This window comes from Penicillium hordei (genome assembly GCF_028827395.1).
Source record: "Penicillium hordei strain IBT 12815 chromosome Unknown utg000004l_segment0_segment0, whole genome shotgun sequence".
Classification (NCBI taxonomy): Eukaryota; Fungi; Ascomycota; class Eurotiomycetes; order Eurotiales; family Aspergillaceae; genus Penicillium; species Penicillium hordei.
In genome coordinates, this window is record NW_026623145.1 from 798,144 (window position 1) to 818,617 (window position 20,474).

Below are 20,474 nucleotides of genomic sequence, written 5' to 3' on the forward strand. Positions count from 1 at the left end.
CAGCAAATCTTGTATGGTCGGATATATGTGGATCTCCCATTCTCCTGTTTGATTCACTCAAATTGTCAAGTTGATGCTTGAGCAGAAGCAGGGAGACATCAATGCTGTGAAAGAGGAACACGGAACACCACTCTGCATTGCCTCAACCACTGGTAACGAGGAAATTGTGCAACTATTACTGAACAGCGGAGCAAACCCCCGCATTCAATGCCCAGCGGGAACGCCCCTACATATTGCATCCAGTCTATGCCACTTAAGCATTGCACAGATGCTTCTCAAAACAAGTAAAACGAGCATCATAAACTCGATAGGAGGCCATTTCGGCACACCCCTCCAGGCAGCTTGTTATCGAGGACACACCGAAATTACCAAACTGCTGCTCTATTCCGGCGCTGATGCTAATCTCCCAGCGGGAAGGTATACATCTGCCTGTCCGCGCACGCACAGACGGAGACTGTCCAGCTTCTTCTTGATTGTAGAGCCGACGTTAATATAGTGAGTGAGGAGTTCGGCACCCCGACACAGGCGGCTTTGTCTTGTGGTAATTTCCGGGTTGTACGGTTGCTTGAGAGATGTGGGGGGTAGATCGATATTTTCTAGAGACAATGGAAAGAAAAAGCAAATCTCCATGTATATACTTGACTAGAGGTCTGGGTTAGTCTGTTTGGTTTACAGGGCTTGATGGTGGAATGGAGCAATGTATACTTCATTTTAATCGAGTATGGGCTGTACCACCGAGGTCCTTCTTGGAAATATGCTCACAAAGCAATAATAAAAACACTTCAATCATTCGTTTTTGTTTATATGGGCCAGCCTACCTCCCAAGGTCTGGGTTGGTACGGTCTAGAGTTGGCACTTGAACCACCATAGGTATCCTATAAGTCCATATTGCATCCTCTACCTGCTTGGTACTGCGATGTGACTCCTTGTGTGATTTTGATGTGGAGGTCTTTTATAGATCAAACTTTGTGTCTTATCGGCTTAGCGCCACTTACGTTGGAAATGAATGAATGCACGTGTGGCTGATGCGTATCCACTTAGTAGAGTCACGTGAATGAGTTTGAACATTGTATAGAAGTAGGAGAACTGATCAGACCTTTTTATAGAACCTATTTAATAATCCTAAAATAGTAGCGCTTACTAGGAGATGCTAAGCATATGATGCAGTCCTTGCTAAGCAAGTATTACACATCGTCAACAAGGTCACTTGGTCTATGCTTTGTAGCATTGATTATTCTGCCACAGGAAACCGCCTACACCCGTGTTTCGACCACATAGGGAGCATCATCAGTCAACAACACACTTAACTTGGATCAAAGTGACCCAATCTGCTGACCGAGAGGTCCTTTACATTCAGATAACATCAAACCCTCCACCTTGCAAACTATGGACCAAGGACAAGGAGGTCAAGGCGACCTCAACTGGCGCCTCAGCGCGCACCCGATCACGCTACTTGTCTTCTTGGGCATTCGGATCGGTTTGTACCCCCCCACCCCGAGTAACAGCAGCAAGAATGATTTGACTAAATTGATGATTAGGTGCGCTACTGATGTATCTATTTGGTGTACTCTTCATCAATGATTTGTACGGACCCTGCGCTGAACTACCTGCTTGTCAACCTGCGACGCTAACGTCTATCTAGTATCCTCGTCTTCATTTTCACCCTTCTTCTCCTCTCCGCGGATTTCTACTACCTCAAAAACATTGCGGGACGCCGGCTGGTCGGCCTACGTTGGTGGAACGAGGTGGACACCTCGACCGGCGACTCCCAGTGGGTCTTCGAATCATCCGACCCCAACGTTCGCACTGTGACAGCCACTGACAAGCGGTTCTTCTGGCTGAGCTTGTATGTCACACCAGCTCTGTGGGTGGGCCTTGCGATTTTGGCTATTGTGAGACTTGTCGGTGTTATTTGGCTCAGTCTGATTGGTAAGTTACTCCCAGGATACTTTGATATACGTCGGCACTAGGTATTGACTTTGGTTTAGTTATTGCACTTATCTTGACTATCACGAATACCATGGCCTTTTCTCGCTGTGATAAGTTTGGTCAGGCCTCCACATATGCCAACTCGGCTCTGGGTGGTGGTATTGTGAACAACATCGCTGGTGGCCTGCTGGGCAGGTTATTCCGGTAATTGTAGGCAGGTTAATGTCAGTCTTGCGGTTAGTGGCCCTATATCATCGGTCTTTTGCATGTGCTCTGTATTTTTAGCAGCATATTCGACCAATTACCATTCAAATGCATGCAATTTCTTTTCAAATTATGTGGAGTCTCATCTGTAGCTTTAATGTGGTTAAGCATCTCGTCTAGTGTAGGTTGCTTTAGAGATTGCGCATTGCCTGAGGCAGGTCGACATATCGCTCTTTCCTCGAACAGACAATTTCCACCTCAGCGTCAGCTACCGATTGTGTTTTTGTTTGCCTTTTCCTCCTCTCCCCTCTTCTTCCCTCTTCTTCTTCCCTCTTCTCCCTCTACCCTCAATCGTCAGCAAACAATATTCGCGTCTACCGCGTATCGAAAATCGCGTTGGTAAGTGTCGTTCTTGATGTCGAGCTTGCACTGTCTCTCTCGACGATCCTAGGAGAGGGATATACGTGAAAAGATCGTGTCTTCTCCTTAGTGATCTTGTCTCATCTGCCTCTATCTTCTCTCACACCTCCCTGGCCCTTCCCCGCATTATTTTCCTATCTGTTCCACTTCAGCCCTTCGCCCTGATGACGGATTCTTCCACAACGACAAGCTGTTTGGCGGTATTTGACTAACAGACATGTTTACCAAGGTGACCAAAATGGAGCCCAATATCCATGGATCCCGGAACGATGATTTCACCTGCGGACAGTGAGTTCTCCCTCAAAGATTCTAGCTTCCCTAGCTTGGGACATCCCCTAAGAACATCAGTCGCTAACAAACTCAAGATGTGGTGAACCTGGCCACATGACTCGCCAGTGCCCTAATGACTCGATTCCTCTGAGACAGAGAGACAGCAATGCAGGGTAAGTTGGTCCCACACTTTTTCCATGTCATATTGTACCAGCTTATCTAACCGATGCTGAAATATAGTGATGCCTACGGCAACTACGGCAACTATGGTGATGACAATGGCGGAGGATATGGTGAAACCGCCGGTGGCGGTGGCCGCGCTTGCTACAACTGCGGCCAAGAAGGGTAAGTTGTTGAGCTCTATGTGCTTGCTCAATTGTACTGATGACAATGCAGCCACAGCAAGGCTGAGTGTCCCGGGCCTCGCAAGGCCGGTGGGTGCTTCAACTGTGGCCAAGAGGGGTGAGTCTTATTGAACAGTTTGTGTGTCACGGCGTTAATTGTTCTTTTGAAACAGTCACTCCAAGGCGGAATGCACCGAGCCCCGCAAGATGGGCGCGTGCTTCAACTGCGGCGAAGAAGGGTGAGCCATTACTGAGAGTTTTTTACTTAATTTGCTAATTGACTCCCAAAACAGCCACTCCAAGTCGGAATGCCCTAAGCCCCGTGTGTTCAAGGGTACCTGCCGTATCTGCGAGAAGGAAGGTCACCCGGCTGTTGATTGCCCCGAGCGACCCCCTGATGTCTGCAAGAACTGCCAGGCTGAAGGCCACAAGACCATGGAATGCAAGGAGAACCGAAAGTTCGACCTCAACCGCATTGCTGATATGCTTCCCCACGAAGGTTGGGCGGCAATGAAGAAAGCTAGCGATGAAAGGGATCTTGATGATTTCCGCGAGGTACCACGAATCCATACGTACCTTGAAAGTTTCGAGCTTTGGCTGACCTAACTCCAGGCATTGAAAATTTACTCCAAGGCAGTTCCCCACGCCACTTGGGTTGATATCGAGAGAAAAATGCGTGAAGATGACTTCAAAATCTACATCATTGCTATGGTAATCACTCATCGTCGTTTTGAATTTATGAATGAATTACTTATGAATAAATTTAACTACAGGAAGCTGAAGTTGACGATGTCATGAGCCTTATCGATCTCCAAGGAGTGCTCGATCGCGAGTTCGTGATTGGATTCTTTTTTAGCCCCAAGGCGTCGCGTGGTCACCTCCAAGACCGTTGGCCTGCGGATGCTGAGGAGAACCTTGAACGCATGAACAACGCTGGTATTCCCTACGAGCGCAAGGTGCCTAGATGCCTAAACTGTGGAGGTAGGTGTTTACTTTGATTGCAGATTTCTCAGAACGTTGCTAAATCATCCTGATTAGAGTTGGGACATATCTCGCGCAGTTGCAAGGAGGAGCGCACGGAAAACGGCCGTGTGGAAATCAAGTGCTCAAACTGTGATGGGGTTGGACACCGCGTGCGCGATTGCAGACAGCAGCGCAAGAACAAGCATGCTTGCCGCAACTGCGGGTATGTGATTGTGATGCAAACACGAACTGGATAATGCTGACTTTTATGAAGATCCGTGGAGCATATTGCTTCTGACTGCACCGAGCCCCGGTCTGCGGGTGATGTTGAATGCCGGAAGTGCAATGAAAGTATGACAAGACCTTGACCAAGATGATATGTATATTTCATGATGAGTTAACATCTATGTTTCAGCTGGCCATTTTGCCAAAGATTGCCCCAATGTTGCCGATCGTGGCCCTCGCACCTGCCGCAATTGCGGGTATGTCAAAATATCACAATCGGAGCCCTGGGATTGTCGCTGGTTCTAATATAAATGCAGATCCGAAGACCACATCGCCCGCGATTGTGACCAGCCTCGTAACCTCTCTACTGTTACCTGCCGAAACTGCGAAAAGAGTAAGTGTGATGCATGTCTATTTTTTAGCCATTATGAGCTGTGAAACAGAACTGACAACTACTGTTTTAGCCGGACATTACTCCCGTGATTGTGACCAGCCGAAAGATTGGTCGAAAATTCAGTGCAATAATTGCGGAGAAAGTGAGTTGATCACATGCGGGTCCTTTATACTTGACCTAGTCTGCTAACAATCCTCTAGTGGGTCACACCGTTGCCCGTTGCCGCCAGCCGCGCAAGGAGGAAGAGCCTCAGGACGAACCCGCTTTCTCCCCCGGCTCTCCCACGCGCGAAGAACCTGATCTGCTGGGCCCAGAGGCCAGCGAGGAACCGTTCGAATTCAAGCGCCATGGTGATAATGAGGACTTGTGGTAAACGCTACAATTCGAAGCCAGACTGGGATGACTGGGAAGCTCTAAAAGCAACCGCAATTTGGCTTCACTTTCTCCCCTTTTATGATGGACCCCATGTGAAGACTTGTTGGGTGTTGACTGTTCTTGGGTTGCTTCACGGTGGCCTGCGGCGGACAAAAACCCGATGTTACATATGGGGTCCCTTACTGCTTTTTACTTATCTTTTTTTTTTCCAAATCTTGCGATGTGTTTGATGTTAGCCAATAGTCTTCCCCAGGTGTTCACAATGATTGCTGACCGGCCGCAGGTCTGGATGGACCTGAGGATGGAGGGTCTGGGCAGGAGGGTCTGATCTGGGTGTATTCTTATCTGGTTGGCAAGTTTAAATTGAATGAAATATCCATTTAATGTATTCTTGACTCATTGTAGACTGTTAGTGTAAGATCCTATGAAGTCGAATGCTAGGTTGCAGTTTTATTCCTGAACTAAGGGGATGACGGCACCAGTTCGATCTGCCCAGGCAATCAGATTTCCCGAGGTCGGCTCCAGCCCGAGCATACGGTTTTAGAATCCAGTTTGTGGCAACGTGAAGGACAACTTGAAGGCTGCCGGGATGCCCTGATTCTGTCATTAAACTAAGCAGGGATAAACTCCCACATTGTCGATCATTGACCATTGATTCCTGATCGTCGTTATTGCTACTACATGTAGTATTCGTACTAGTTGCATGGTCAGGGACATTGTCATTTGGTATTTACGCTGTCATTACCGGGCTGATGTACTGGCCAAATCCGGGATTCCGGTGCTCTATCTACGTGGACTAGTAAGTTTTGGTAAGGCTTCTCTTGGAAATATTGCATTGAATGATACATAGTTATTATTACTAGTCTATTTGTGCAAGGACATTTTAGGCGATGGACTGCATAATTAGGTAGGATTGTCTAAATACCAGAGTTGCAGTTTGATACGTAATGGGCATATCCGAATCGGGCATCCCGTACTCTCGGGAACCCCGTGATTCGGCCTGTGCCGAGCAGGTTTTTGTGTAACACTAAGAACGGTAAGAACGGTAAGAACGGTAAGAACAGTAAGGACAGTAAGGATGAAATAACACATATGTACTATGTAGGTACGTATGAAAACCACCTACTTGTTTTGGATAGTAGACGTGTCAATGATGTCATCCAGCCTGGCTTCGGCGCCCAGTTTTCGGGCCCTGATGCCGGCACGGCTTATATGGAAAGTTCTTGAACCCCTTCCATGGCATCCCTGCCAAGTATGCTTGGCGAGTCAAAGGAAATATCAACAAAAAATCATACAATGAGTGCAAGTGCTGGAAAGCAATTGTGTGTGGTCTAAGGCCTAAAGTCAAGTCCACAGTATGTGGTACATAGTAGTCTCCCTCAGCGACGATCAGCGGGAAAAAAAAAAATGGGGAAGTCCGGGGGAACTGTAGAATCTCCAGGTTTGGGTCAAATACCACTCCAATTCAAACAAGACAAAAGTACCTTTTGAACCCACGTGAGCTTCCGTGAACCATGAACCTTGCAGCTGTCATACACTCCATCTCATCGACGGAAACAGAATTAGAAAAGGAGTGTGTCGAGTGCTCCATGGGTTCGATTTGATGCCACAAATCTTTTACCGTAAGACAATACTGTGACCAATACCGGAGACCGAGGCCATGCGAGACCCCTCGCATGGGCACCTGCACGCACCTCTTGCCGATTTGCGTGGATCCCGAGAAAACCTGGACCGATCAAAGTCTCCTGAAGATGTATGGCTCGTTCTCCATCGGGCCATAGTATAACCATCACCAATGCAACCCTACTATTGCTTTTCTGCTTCTCTGCTTTTCATTGGCTTGTCTCTTCTAGATTTCGATTTGCGCCCCAAAGCATGATATTAAGAGGTGGATACCCTCCTTGTTTGATTCTGGGGTTCATAAATCTGCACTTCCCCGGACCTGTTGCATTGAATCTTCTTTTCTCTGCTTAACAGTCTGTCCAATTCAAATCCATTTTCTGGGGCGAATACGAATCGTCGGACTATATTTGTTTTTTAGGGGTTGATTATATACAGTCTGTCCTTCTACAACCTAACCTATACACCACATCCGCCATGAAGCCATTCTTCGGCCTTCGGGGCGCGAGGCTGAATATCATGATCGGTGTTATTGCCGGTCTTGATTTCTTGTATGTTGGTCTTTCAATTATCTACATTCAAAGTACGCATCGCTAACGTCGGATTGCACAGGCTATTCGGATATGACCAGTATGTTATTCCAAAGCTATACACAAAAAGTCTAAAGTGCTTCTTTTGCTAACACTAACACCCAACAGAGGTGTGATGGGAGGTCTATTGACCTTAAACTCATTCGTTACGGTCTTCCCCGAGATTGACACCACTAAATCGAGTTCATCGACCAGTAACAACGCGACTACACAGGGTATGCAACTCCATGGCAACCTTTTTTTTTTTTTTGCATTCATATACTAATTTCTCAGGAATCACCACCGCTTCTTATAACCTGGGCTGTTTCTTCGGCGCAATCCTCTGCATCTGGATTGGAAACTACCTTGGCCGCCGTAAGACAATTTTCACCGGCTCCATCATCATGGTCATCGGGGCTACGCTACAAGCCAGTGCTTACTCCCTACCGCATTTCATTGTCGGCCGTATTATCACCGGTATCGGCAATGGCATGAACACCTCTACCGTCCCTACATGGCAATCTGGTAAGTATTTGGCTCTATCGGAGAGGAGGCACGATGCTAATATTACTTAGAATGCTCCAAGTCTCACCACCGTGGAAAACTAGTCATGTTTGAGGGTTCATTGATTGCTGCTGGAATTACGATTAGTTACTGGCTCGATCTTGGATTCTCCTTCCTCGACCCTAGCTCCGTTGCGTGGCGTTTCCCAATTGCCTTCCAAAACGTCTTCGCACTGGTCATCTTGATATTTGTGCTGCCGCTGCCCGAATCACCTCGCTGGCTGATCCTCAAGGGCCGTGAGCAGGAAGCGTTGGGTGTTCTCGCCGCGATCCTAGACTTGGATGAGAACGATCCCTACGTCCACTCGGAATTTTCTGCTATCAAGGATGCAGTCCTGGCTGCTTCGAGTGTCAGCTTCCGTGACTTGCTCACCATGGATGAGAACCGCCACTTCCATCGTGTGGTACTCGCCTACGTCAACCAGATGTTCCAGCAGATCTCTGGTATCAACCTGATTACCTACTACGCTGCCTTCATTTATGAGAACTCTCTCGGTATGGATGGCTTGACATCGCGCATCCTAGCCGCGTGCAACGGCACTGAATACTTCTTGGCATCTTTGATTCCCATCTTCGTTATTGAGAAGGTGGGCCGACGAGTTCTGATGTTGGTTGGTGCCGCTGGTATGTCGATTTCAATGGCTGTTTTGGCCATCACCACTAGCTTCGAAGGCGAGACAAAGCCTGGTATTGCCGCTGCCGTGTTCTTGTTTGTCTTCAACACATTCTTTGCCTTTGGCTGGCTGGGGATGACCTGGTTGTATCCCGCTGAAATTGTAAGGCTTTCTTTTTTTTTCTTTTCTTTTCTTTTTTTTTTTTTTTTTTTGTGTTAAAACACCCACTAACAATGCAATAGGTGCCTCTACGAATTCGTGCTCCCGCCAACGCACTCGCAACTTCGGGCAACTGGATCTTCAACTTCATGGTTGTCATGGTCACGCCTGTTGCATTCGATACAATCAAATACAAGACATATATTATCTTTGCTGTCATGTGAGTATTCCACGCGAAATATGATTTGTGCACGACTAACTCTTCTAAATAGCAATGCATTCATCTTCCCCGTCGTCTACTTCTTCTACCCTGAAACTGCTTATCGATCCCTGGAGGAGATGGATACGATCTTCCATAAGACATCCAGCGTCTTCAATGCTGTATCGGTGGCCCGCAACGAGCCCCACCGCTACGGCAAGAAGGGCGAGCTTCTTATCAATTATGAGGAGACCGAGGAGCACCTGCGCCGCGCTAGCTATGTTTCAGAGAAGAAGGTCAAGCTGACTAATGAGATGGACGATATGGAGACCGGCAAGGGTACCCATGTTGAGCACCGCAAGGATAGCTCGTCCGACAGTAGTCCAACCCCTTGAGAATGGCAGATTCTTACTTTATTTAGCTAAACATTTTGCGATATCAATCAACGATTTACGATTCAGTATACATCTCGAATACTAGATCGAAATTCCATAAAATTATGGCATACAATCATCATAGGAACATCATGTCTCTCAAAAGGTATCACCGACAAAATTCGGTCATGAATGATCCCATTCAACCTCAAATCATCGTTGAAGCACAACCTGTCCAAGCTGTTCACAGCCCAAAGGCCAATCCACCAACCGCAGCAACCAAGACAGCAGCTAGGATGCCAGTTCCACTAACGCTCATACTCTCCGCGGAACTTGCCCCAATAACTGGACCAGCTGCAACAGTGTCATCTGTTGAATCAGACACGGTAGCAGACGGAGCGGCAGCACCAGTCGACAAGGTGACAGGCGCAGTCGAGCTTTTAAGAGAAGTCGCCTCATAAGGAGTCGAGAACGAGTAACTAGACGACTTCCTGCTAAGCGACGACGTCGCTTCAGCCCTATCTGTCGCATAAACAGACCAGATAGTACGTGTACTCGTGGTAGTTGAAGTAACCGTCTGAACAGTGTAAGGGGCATAAGAAGTCCAGTAATAGAACCAATAAGTCCTATAAAACAATCAGCGAGATCCTTCCAGCGAGAAAAAAAGAAAAGAAAAGAACAAACCAGTAGATAGTAGTATAATAATAATCCCAATCAACCTCAACATAAGTCGTCGTAGCCCGAGTCGTCTCAACCTCCGTCTCCGTAGACGTAACATCCGGAGCCGTAAGCGTACCACCAGACCCAATGCCATCATTTTCCCCAATACAGCCACTCAACGGACAACAAACCTTCTCCCCGTCATAGATGCGACACTTCTTCCCGGCCCGACAATAGTAACCGCCAGAACAGCACTCCCCGCCTATCGGCGCGCATCCCGTCGTCCCGTCACAGCACTTGTATCCAGCCGCACACGTGCCACCGCCTGTGCAGCACGCCTCGCCGATGTCAGCGCAGTACCCGTTCCCGCAGCATTTCCCGCTGGACGGACAGCAGCGACTTGTGTCGTAGGCGCATTCGCTGTATCCGACGTTGCATTCTAAGGCGCGGGCGTTTAGACCGGGGTTCTCGCTGAAGAGGGAGAATGCATCGTCCGCGCTGAGGGAGACGTTGGAGAGAAGTTGGGGTTCGTTTTTGGTTGTTGTGCTCGTTGCTAGGTTGGTGAGGAGGAGGGATAGGGCTAGGGTTGTAAAGGAGGGGATTGGGATTGGGGGGAGCATTTTAAAAGTGTAATGGAGGTATAGAGCTTGATAGCTAGTGAGATTGCGTGGCACCCTGCTTTGTGCTCTGCTTTGGAAAATGTCGGATTTGGGGCGGAACTGTGATTTTTAAGTCGCTATTCCCTGGATACTACCTACATTGACGCGGCTGGTTGGAGGTAAATCATGCCTCTAGTGAGGCTGTTTAAGGTTGTTGTTCGTATTCGCGGGAATTTGGGGTGGCATTCCACGTAAATACGAGATTGGTGCCGCTTGGCGCCGGACTCGAGCCGCTTTTTTTTGTGATTCATTTACGAGTTTCTCGCCGTATGAGACCAAGAAGAGGAGTTTGGGGATTGCGCTAGGCATCTAGCCTTGGTGCTAGGCTGCTTTCTTGTTGATAATGTTGGTGTGAAGGGTCTGAAGTGTTCTTGGCTTTAGGGCTTAGCGATCCTCGTGATATCTACTCCGTTTGGTTAGACTTGAATGTTCTGACGTTGCTTTGTCGAGATGAGAACCCCATCTTGGACAGCAAATTGAATTTGCCCAGTTCTGGGAATCCCTAGTTCTCGTGGTAGAGTTCGAGCTTTATTATTGGAGAGGTTCGACGTTGTGAAGGGTACCTGTTTTCCCCAAAATATACAAGATCTTCTCCGTTTGTGTCCTTTAAGTACAGAGTACTACCAACATGACTGCCATAGAGAGCACATATTTGTCTGGTTTGAATGTGTTTGGAATTCCTTGTCACCCTTTATTTATAATTCATATTATTTTCTATATTGGATACATGACCAGGCATGAAACATGGAAATAAAGTGGCATCAAAGTAAACGATGAAGCTCCCTAGTAAAGCAATTTATGCCTAGGCCACCCCTAGCGCTCAACTTTCCCATCTTCTATGCAAGATCGTGCATCAAATCATTTTTATACCATTCGGCGGGGTCTCTGCTATTTCGATCTTGGCTTTAATTTGTTTTCAACCCAAAATTTTATTTTATTTTTCCTTTTTCTTCAGCTTGTGAGTAGGATCGAATCCACAAGGGAAGCCATGGTAGGGGTATTCCGGACCATCTCATGCATATCAAGGAACTCAAGCTTGACTTTCTTTCCATTCCTTGGTGGTAGATCCTGGTGTTCATCAACATTCTCCTTCCCTGCGCGATAATATGTTCCTTGGCAGTCTCCTCTTCCTTCTAGGGTGCCACTCTCTTAGCTGGAGCCTTCCTCAGTTCCAGAGCCTGAATAGCCTGGTTTCGGCGCATTGCATTCGTCACGGAGATACATTTGCAAGTCAAAGAACTCGGAAAGCGACGTAGCCGGTTCGCAATTTCGAGGCCTCATTGTCCTGCAGCGAAATCGACGCATCATGAACTCGGCATGCATTCGAGACATCGTTATACGATTGAAATCCTTTTCGGCGAGTAATAAACCGCCATAAAGATCTTTCCAACTTGCCTCGGGCTTTTGACCAATGAACGGACGCTTGAAGCTTTCATCGGGGATAACATCAACTCTAGTTTTGCCCTTGAGAGTTGTCTCGACACTGCCTCTGTCCGGGGAATTTGATGGAACCCTCAAATACTTGTAATACTTTTTGCCAGCTGTGGTGGTTCTACTTCCACTCCTGACTTGACTGGGATCCCGGTTAGGATGTTTGGCTGGGCTAGACTCGTCTTCTCTCTTTGGGGTTTGCTCGGTGAAGCTTGCCGCCGGGGCTTCGTGGGGCTCGTTGTCTTCTGATCTTTTGCTATCTTCTGGCTATTTGGCATCTTCTGGCTTTTTGGTATGCTCGATCTGGACCTCTTTGCGGGTGCTGCTATCAGGGCGGGCTGGTGAAAGGCCAAAATGCATGCCAGCTCGGAGATCGGCCAAGATCCGTTTGAGCCTTTTGATACTTTGACGCCAGTTGCCGTGAATAGGGCGGACGGAGAAACGTTTCTTAGGTTGGGGGTCGGCCCCGGTTCCCGCGACATTTGAAGACATTGTGAGTGAATAAAAGATGTAGGTGGTATTAGGCGAGATTCGTCGATGACTGAATGACCACTGTAGGAGTGTCCGATACAGCAATGTGAGTGGTGTCGGGCACTGGAGTCTGCGTGATGACTAGGAGTGAGACGGCTGGCACGGTGGGAATTGTCTCAGGGCATACTCATAGATGTTATTGATGGAAGAGTAATGTGGAATAATACGACTTTGGATCTACATTTAGAGATCAGAGATACAAGAATTGTTTGAAGAAAACAGACCGTTGTGGATGGACGTGAAGATTCTGGGTAAAGAAGATGAAAGATTGAGAAACGATCAGGCCTCTGAGCTCCAGACTTTAATGCACATATTTGCAGGAGAAAACGGATTAGCTTTCACATGGAAGACGAGAGGGAATGGTAGATGAAATTGTGACGTGAAGAAAACAAAACGGACATTGCGAGTATCTAATCTGGGAGCTACCCAACTGGCGAGCTGTAGGTAAATAAATGACATATATGCATTCCTTTTAGATTCTTGCCTTCTGTCCTCTGCTTTAGAATACTACTAGTAGATATGCCACTCTTAGCCCGAGCCCTAATATTACCCGATTCGGATATGTGATAGACCACGTGATACTCCCGAGACCGGCGATCAAGATGATGATGATAATGAGAACACATAACTTGAATGGTAACGATTGCAAGGTTTCCAAGAGTAGTTCTGACTCATTGCTTGGCGTACTATTTTGACTGTTGGATATGGGCCAATTGTTCGCAGGTGACAGCTAACAGCTGATAGCTTTATAAGGGACCAGATCCAAAGTAAAAATATACATACAAATAGAGACATAGAGACATAGAGACAATAACCCATATCGAACATACAACATACGAAGATCCATAGGTAAGGATAGCCTCGGGGGGAAAAGATTTAAGGTTATCCTCGGTGAAGAGCTCGTTGGGGCCAAAACACCGTAAGATTTTCCCTCAACCTCAACCCTCAATCTTAATCTCAACCTCAACGGGGATTTCATTAATTCTCGGATGTTTGAGCTTATGAGTCACGCGATTCCGTGCAGGCTGTAATCCTTTCCTTATATATCGGATAAGCCTTCCTTATATATTGGGGTCAGTGTTTTTCTCCGCCAAGATCCACACCCCTCTCTTTATCAGATCCGAAAACGGAATCTTCTTTTTTCTTTCGGAGATTCACATCAAGGTATGTGTACCTCTCTCTCCCTGACCTCAATAAAGAATTATTCTCTTCCAAAGGAAATTGGAATATCCGAAATGAATTCCACTAACTTAAAATTCACAGAACTCAATTAGCACTGCTTTAGCACTGCTTTAGTACAGTCGATTGACTGTTTGCCCGCAAAGAGGCCGAATAAAAAGTTTATACACACATATAATAATAATAATAAAACGACAATATGTCCACCGAACATCAACATGCCTCTGTCGGCGTTGACAAACGACCTGCCGTTGAAGCTATCTCCGAGCAGCCAGAAGCAGCTCAAAGCCAGACGTCCTCGGACGACAGTGAGTCCTTGGACCACAGCGTGGCCAACATCGAACGAATCTACAGGTGAATTGCATCTATCTCCGAGAACCAATTCAATCTCAAAATCTAACATCCACCAGAAAACTGGACCGTCGCATCATCTCCGCATTCTGGGTCCTCTACTTCCTCTGCTCAGCCATCCGTTCAAACGTAGGCCTGGCACAGACAATGAACACAGACACCGGCCACGACCTCGCAAGCGTGCTCAACCTAACCCGACACGAAATTTCAACCGGTCTAGCCCTGTTCTACGTCTGCTATGTGATCTTCGATCTCCCCTCAAACCTAATCATGACCCGTCTAAGCCCCCACGTCTGGATGAGCCGCATCGTGATCAGCGTAGGCTTAATCGGAAGCTGTCTCGCCGCAATGAAGGCAGCATGGAGCTTCTAGTACGTTCAACCCCACCCCGAAACTCTCCATCCTATATCCCATGTCCAATATCTAACGAACCCCAGCCTCCTCCGCCTCCTCCTCGGTATCGTCACCGCAGGCATGTGGCCCGGCATGACGTACTACCTAACCCTATTCTACCCGCCCTCACGCATCGGCAAACGAATCGGGCAATACTTCACGGCCTCCCAGGTCTCCGCCGCCGTAGTCGGCCTCGTCTCCGCCGGCTTCCAAAAAATGGACGGCGCCCAAGGCCTCGTCGGCTTCCAATGGATGTTCCTCGTCTACGGCGTCATCACCGTCGCCCTGGGCTTCGGCCTGCTATGGTGGTTACCAGACAGACCCACGCCGCCGGGTGAACCCGCCCCAAAACGCTCCTTGATGATGCGCTGGGTACCTACCACCGCACCCGCGCTGAAGGGCGCCGATGCCGTCGTGCATTACCATGATCTGAAGCGTGTTTATCACTCATCCGCATGGACGATGCGGGACCTGCTCGCGGTGTTCTTAGATTGGAGACTTTACCCGCTGCTGGTTATGTACTTTGGTGTTGTGGGTGTTGGTATCGGCGTGCAGTTGTATGCGAACGTGATTATCAAGGCCATTGATCCGACTTTGAGTGATATTTCCTTGAGTCTGTTGACGGCTCCTATCTGGATTGTAAGCTTCTTTCCCTTCTTTTTGTTTTTCTTTTTCCATTTCTGGCTCTCTTTTCATCCATTCATTCATTCACTAACATCCCCGTCCCCTTCCTACAGATGGACCTAATTGCCATCCTCCTCGTAACCCCCCTCTCCGACCGCTTCCACCGCCACCGCGCAATCTTCTTCTCAATCCCCGTCCTCCTCCAAATCCTCGGCCTCCTCCTAACAAGCTACGCGGGCACGGACGCAAACCCCTGGCCACGGTACGGCGGGCTTCTAATCGTTGGATTCGGACTCGGCCCCACAGTCCCGATAACGATGACCTGGACGACGGAGATATTCCAGCCTCGACACGGCGAGGTCGGCGTAGCTGCTGCGTCGGCTGTTGTCTCCGGTCTCGGTAATCTGGGCAGTATCCTTACGACGTATGCGCTGTATTCTGGTTGGAAGAGTGACTACGAGGCGCCTGGTCGCGAGAAGTATAGAAAGAGTAATCTCGTCATGATTGGTATTCTGGCGGCGAGTATTCTTTCTGCGGCATTGATGGAGGTTATGTTGCGATTTGTTGATGGGAGGTATCGTGATGATGATGCTGATGGCGCGGTTGACGGGGCTGCGAGGCGGGAGGTGCGTCAGCGTGGGTTGCATGGCCTTGGGGCTGGTGTTACGCGTTGGTTGAAGCTGGGAAGGTGATTGACAGGTAGACTTGTGTGTCTGTGTGTGGGGGTGTGGCCGTGGCGGAACGGTAAAAGTTCTAATTTTGCTCCTTCCGTTGATGTGTGGACTTCTATAGAACGATAGAAGCATAAAAGGGAATGAATACGAACTAATTTTGGGCATAGATAGCTTTTGGAGAATACCCTGTTTCGTAAGGCAAAAACTAGTCAAATGAATGAACAGTATTCTACATCCATACTTCTTGAGAGGTTGGTCGTGTTCGGCTATATAAGACTGTCATGCATTCCATGCTCTATAAAAGGGAAGACCTTGATTGGATACTAGAATGTGATACTAGATTGAGTTCAAGATCCTTCCATACGGCACGAAAGACGATCTGGCGAGACACCCGTCGACCCGATCTAGCTAAGACCAATGGGACTAATGTACAAAAAGTACGAGGGCTCAATTGTCAAGCAGTGCTGTTGTTGACTCAGACACGAAAATTACTCCAAGAAGGTGAGGGTCAGTGCAAATGTTAAACTTGGTATTAATTGTCGATTCTCCAGAGGAATGATATCAGTATGATATCTCTCGATAAACGATGGTGTGGTTTTCCCATCCTTGAATATTCTATGCTATTGTACGTGTCACATTACCCTGTGAAGGGCAGTCGAGAGAAAACAGAAAAAAAAAAATAAGTGCGGCTGGTGCAACGAGGGAGGGCCAGCAGTAACGCAATAAGCGGACACTGGAACCGGGAGAAAGTAAAAGGATAGAACACGGGAAGAAAGACAGGAAGAGGAAGAGAGAGAGAAAGGCAGATCACAGAACATCTATGGGGACTCCCTCACGCAGTCAGGCCGCTCTGGTCCGACTCCCAGGTTGACGCCGAGGGTATCGGAGCGCTAAGACCAAATGATTCCTATGCATTTAGAGGCCACCACACATAGTCTCGACGATGATACCAGTGATCTGGTAGGGATCAGCGTTCGAGGCGGGGCGGCGATCCTCAAAGTAACCCTTGCCGTCCTTAGCGCACTGGCGGGGGATACGGATGGAGCCACCACGGTCGGCAACACCGTAAGAGAACTTATCGATGTTACCGGTCTCGTGGCGACCGGTGAGACGCTCCTCGTTACCCTCACCGTATACGGCGATGTGCTCAACGTGGCGGGCCTCGAACTTCTTCATGGTGGCCTCGATGACCTTCATACCACCCTCGGCGCGAGTGGCCTTGGTGGAAACGTTGGAGTGAAGACCGGCACCGTTCCACTCACCCTTGATGGGCTTGGGCTCGAAGGAGATACGGACGCCGAACTCCTCAGCGACACGGTGGAGAAGGAAACGGGACATCCAGAGGTGATCACCCACTGAAAAAAAAAAAAAAAAAACGTTAGTCTTCAGATATTTCATTGTCAAGAAATTTGGCAAAACTTACTATCGATACCGGGGCAGGGGCCGACCTGGTACTCCCACTGGGAAGGCATGACCTCAGCGTTGATACCGGAGATGTTGATACCGGCGTACAGACAGGCACGGTAGTGAGCCTCGACGATATCACGGCAGTAGACCTTGCCGGTACCGACACCGCAGTAGTAAGGACCCTGGGCACCGGGGAAACCGCCACGGGGCCAGCCGTAAGGCCATCCATCAGTACCGAGGAGAGTGTACTCCTGCTCCAGACCGAACCAGAAGCCCTCGTCGGCGTTGGTCTCCATCAGGCGGTTGGCTTCGTGACGGTAGTTGAACTTGTTGGGGCTTCCATCGGCATCCCAGGTCTCGCAGAGGACGAGGATGTTGTCACCTTGGCGGAAGGGGTCGGGGTAGTAAGCGACAGGGCGGAGGTAGACATCGGAGTTGTCACCGGGGGCCTGGTTGGTGGAGGAACCATCGAAGTTCCACTCAGGAAGCTCATCAACACTCGTGACGGGCTTGAACAGAGTCTGTGAACGATTCAAGTTAGTGAGATGTTCTGAAGGAGCACTAACTCACGTGACGGCGGGTGGCTGCGTTGATTGCTAAATCAAAGAATCCCCGTGCACAGGGCTTATCGAGGGCCCGAGAGGGGATTCCAGATAAGAACATGCAGTAACCACGCCCCACAAAGTCCACAAGTGTATAGCCCAGGAGATAAGAACCTGGAGACCAGATTGAGATGAGTCATACCTTTGTCTTGGAGCGAGTGCCACCGTTGGAATCAATCCAAACGTATTCAGCCTGAATGCGACCACGCTGGTCGAGGTTCATGTACTTCATGAGCTGTTTCCCCATGTCAAGTCAGTATATGTCATTCCTCTCTGGCTCGAAGGCCATTGTGGAAATCCAAAATCAAGAATCAAACGCACATTCCCCGTGTTGGAGACGACAGTTGCAGATTCGGACGCCTGTAGAGAAGCAGAGGTTAGGCTCGGTTCAACACAAGAGATGAAGGGATGACTCGTACCATAATGAATATGGGGTATGTGTTATGGGTTTAGAACGGGTTTTCAAGCAATCAAGCAACTTTTGGTAAGAGTCCCGAAGGAAGGAAAGCACGAAAGGGACCTCAAGAAGAAAGCGAATTGAATATGGATGAGAAAATCCAAAGGAGGAGAGAATGAGTTTTAAAGATGTGGAGGGGCAAGGGAGGGATGATAACCTTTTAGTAGAAAAAAGAATTTAAATTTAGTCACTGACTTTCTTTTTTGGGAATTTTCCTTTTTTGATTTTTGATTTTTTGATTTTCTTGGCAAAATCAGGAAGGCGCGGCTCAGCCACTCCCTAAATAGGTTAAGCGTTGTATTGTGACTGTAAAGCTCTGGCCCGATACGGGGTACCGATAAAGTACCTCATACATTTTGAGCGCGTCGTCGGCAATTCCTCTCCTGAAACCGGTTGTCGTTGGGGAAACCAAAAAAGAAAAAAGGCCTCACTCTATTTTAGTACATTTCAATATAACATTTTTAATGCCTCAATATCGAAATAGAACATTTACTACTCTCATATGTCAAAAGGACCTTTTTTTTTCTTTTTCTTCCACAGCCGAGGGGAACGCAGTAGCCTGTGAAAGTTGAAGTTTCAACTTTTTACCGAATTCAACGCCACTCGTCAACTTCCGTCATCATCTTCGCATCATTTACAACACCCTTCGCCGGTCCTCGCCGAGGGATCTACTATTATACCAGCTTGATTTTGTTATGGTCGAATCAAGATGCGACTAGCACTCTATTCTATCCGTTTACTCCGTATTCCCGTACAATGTAGCTCTTCTCCAGACTTTCACCTCCGCATCCTCGAGATGTCAACCAGAACCGCTCCCCTTACCCGAACCCAGCCAAGTCTGCGTGTGTGTGTGTGTGCTGACTGGCGATAGCCCTAACTAGCGCCCAATCAGCGGTCTGACCTTGTAGTTAATGAAACTCTATGGAATACAGTGATATGAGCAATCCATCTTCTCCCGTTGGACCGATAAGATATATAGAATAGGCAGGGATTACAGGGGATGTTAATATGTAGAGCCGAATATAGCGCATGGCCTTTCCCAGATCTGGTGTTCTTATCCGGTCTTCTCTCCGAAATAAAACACCTGCACGTCTTATCGGGATCTATTCATCCCACTGAGATACACATCTTCCCAGCCTCAAATGTAAATATTCATGCTAAACAGATAGTGATACATTGGTCACGCTTCTTAGCAACTGGCGCCAGGATCCCCGGGCCGAGCGCATATCAGGTGCAAATCCTGCAAGTGCATTGGGGGGGGGGGGAAGTGTATTCAAGACGAAAAAGCAAGGTGAATTCTAGGTGAACTCTTTCAGCCCGCTAAATTGATAGAAATGTTTTTTTAAAAAAGAAATCTTACGATTTCAATCACGCGCGCGTCGCGAGAATAGCTATGGAAAACTGTACGGTGTACAACGCAAACGGCTAAGTATTCCGCCGTTCCTGAGAGTCCTCGGAGCTATCACCAAATGACAACAGCGCAATTTGTTATCGCATGGCATGTTACATGGCTAGAACGTCGTTGTTTTTCCAAGTACTCCGTACTCCGTACCTGTGCCTTCTATACGCGCCGTTATCATTGTGTATATCTTGTTCCTGCAGATGGACAGGTACCCACAGAGTACATATGCTACTTAAATCACGCGAACCGGACCGGTACAGAGTACATCCACTATACCTTTGTAATACAAGGTCCGCACAAACTCCATTTACTGGAGAAGCCAGCCACGCCGCGACTGGGATATCAAGTCATAGCCAGGCCAGTGGGGTGGACCGTGGCAAAACGTTCTCGAAACCCCCGTCGATTCATCAATCAGACCAATCAGATCCGATCTGCTGGGACCGCCCCGACACCGGCCATGGATAAGAGAATCAATGCAGTATTACAGGTCGACAGGGCATTTCGGTTATTCATATGTGTGATTTCAATTATGTATTGCAAGAGTCACGAGTCCGTGGGTGATTTTGGATGTGTTTTCTTAGGTAAGAGCACTCGAGAACCGAAGTTTAATATTCTTTATATGGGTGCACAAGAGATGCATCTCGGGAGATTTAGGTCAGGGATTCTCCAATGAATAATAAAGTGGCGACGAGATCTCCTTCCCCCGTATTTTCTCCGGCAAATGGAAGACTGGCAAATGTCGGGAGTTTCAGGAATCTACGGCGACTGAGTGGCTAAGGTTCCGATCTTCAGCCCTGTGCTCCTTATTTCTCCAGGTTTTGGTTTCCGTATAGTTTTAGTGCAATACCAAACCCATCTAGCTTAAGAGTCATGTTCTAGCTT

At 48.0% G+C, this 20,474-nt stretch overlaps 7 protein-coding genes across 7 annotated transcripts; 4 read left to right on the plus strand and 3 right to left on the minus strand.

Annotated features, from left to right (window-relative positions):
- Positions 1-1,386: 1,386 nt before the first annotated feature.
- On the plus strand, positions 1,387-2,137 carry N7537_007578 (DUF846 domain-containing protein; the record flags this gene model as incomplete). The annotated part of the gene is made up of 4 exons (XM_056898633.1): positions 1,387-1,477; positions 1,539-1,584; positions 1,643-1,929; positions 1,989-2,137. The coding sequence occupies 4 exons, from the start codon at positions 1,387-1,389 to the stop codon at positions 2,135-2,137; spliced, it is 573 nt and encodes a 190-aa protein (XP_056750709.1).
- Positions 2,138-2,791: 654 nt separating this feature from the next.
- On the plus strand, positions 2,792-5,122 carry N7537_007579 (uncharacterized protein; the record flags this gene model as incomplete). The annotated part of the gene is made up of 14 exons (XM_056898634.1): positions 2,792-2,841; positions 2,919-2,996; positions 3,064-3,168; positions 3,220-3,285; positions 3,341-3,406; positions 3,461-3,722; positions 3,780-3,878; positions 3,941-4,148; positions 4,206-4,353; positions 4,405-4,481; positions 4,546-4,612; positions 4,673-4,749; positions 4,820-4,891; positions 4,950-5,122. The coding sequence occupies 14 exons, from the start codon at positions 2,792-2,794 to the stop codon at positions 5,120-5,122; spliced, it is 1,548 nt and encodes a 515-aa protein (XP_056750710.1).
- Positions 5,123-7,221: 2,099 nt separating this feature from the next.
- N7537_007580 (sugar porter family MFS transporter) lies at positions 7,222-9,243 on the plus strand (the record flags this gene model as incomplete). Its single annotated transcript, XM_056898635.1, has 7 exons — positions 7,222-7,295; positions 7,357-7,374; positions 7,443-7,549; positions 7,608-7,838; positions 7,889-8,652; positions 8,733-8,869; positions 8,922-9,243. The coding sequence occupies 7 exons, from the start codon at positions 7,222-7,224 to the stop codon at positions 9,241-9,243; spliced, it is 1,653 nt and encodes a 550-aa protein (XP_056750711.1).
- Positions 9,244-9,466: 223 nt separating this feature from the next.
- On the minus strand, positions 9,467-10,502 carry N7537_007581 (uncharacterized protein; the record flags this gene model as incomplete). The annotated part of the gene is made up of 2 exons (XM_056898636.1): positions 9,467-9,848; positions 9,907-10,502. 2 exons carry the CDS (start codon positions 10,500-10,502, stop codon positions 9,467-9,469), a joined length of 978 nt encoding a protein of 325 aa, XP_056750712.1.
- Positions 10,503-11,690: 1,188 nt separating this feature from the next.
- Positions 11,691-12,464, minus strand: N7537_007582 (uncharacterized protein; the record flags this gene model as incomplete). The annotated part of the gene is made up of 2 exons (XM_056898637.1): positions 11,691-12,239; positions 12,282-12,464. The coding sequence occupies 2 exons, from the start codon at positions 12,462-12,464 to the stop codon at positions 11,691-11,693; spliced, it is 732 nt and encodes a 243-aa protein (XP_056750713.1).
- A 1,417-nt stretch (positions 12,465-13,881) lies between these two features.
- N7537_007583 (putative MFS transporter) lies at positions 13,882-15,742 on the plus strand (the record flags this gene model as incomplete). The annotated part of the gene is made up of 4 exons (XM_056898638.1): positions 13,882-14,036; positions 14,093-14,404; positions 14,471-15,065; positions 15,164-15,742. The coding sequence occupies 4 exons, from the start codon at positions 13,882-13,884 to the stop codon at positions 15,740-15,742; spliced, it is 1,641 nt and encodes a 546-aa protein (XP_056750714.1).
- An 897-nt stretch (positions 15,743-16,639) lies between these two features.
- Positions 16,640-18,155, minus strand: glnA (glutamate--ammonia ligase; the record flags this gene model as incomplete). Its single annotated transcript, XM_056898639.1, has 5 exons — positions 16,640-17,079; positions 17,148-17,652; positions 17,876-17,968; positions 18,055-18,093; positions 18,153-18,155. 5 exons carry the CDS (start codon positions 18,153-18,155, stop codon positions 16,640-16,642), a joined length of 1,080 nt encoding a protein of 359 aa, XP_056750715.1.
- Positions 18,156-20,474: the final 2,319 nt, after the last annotated feature.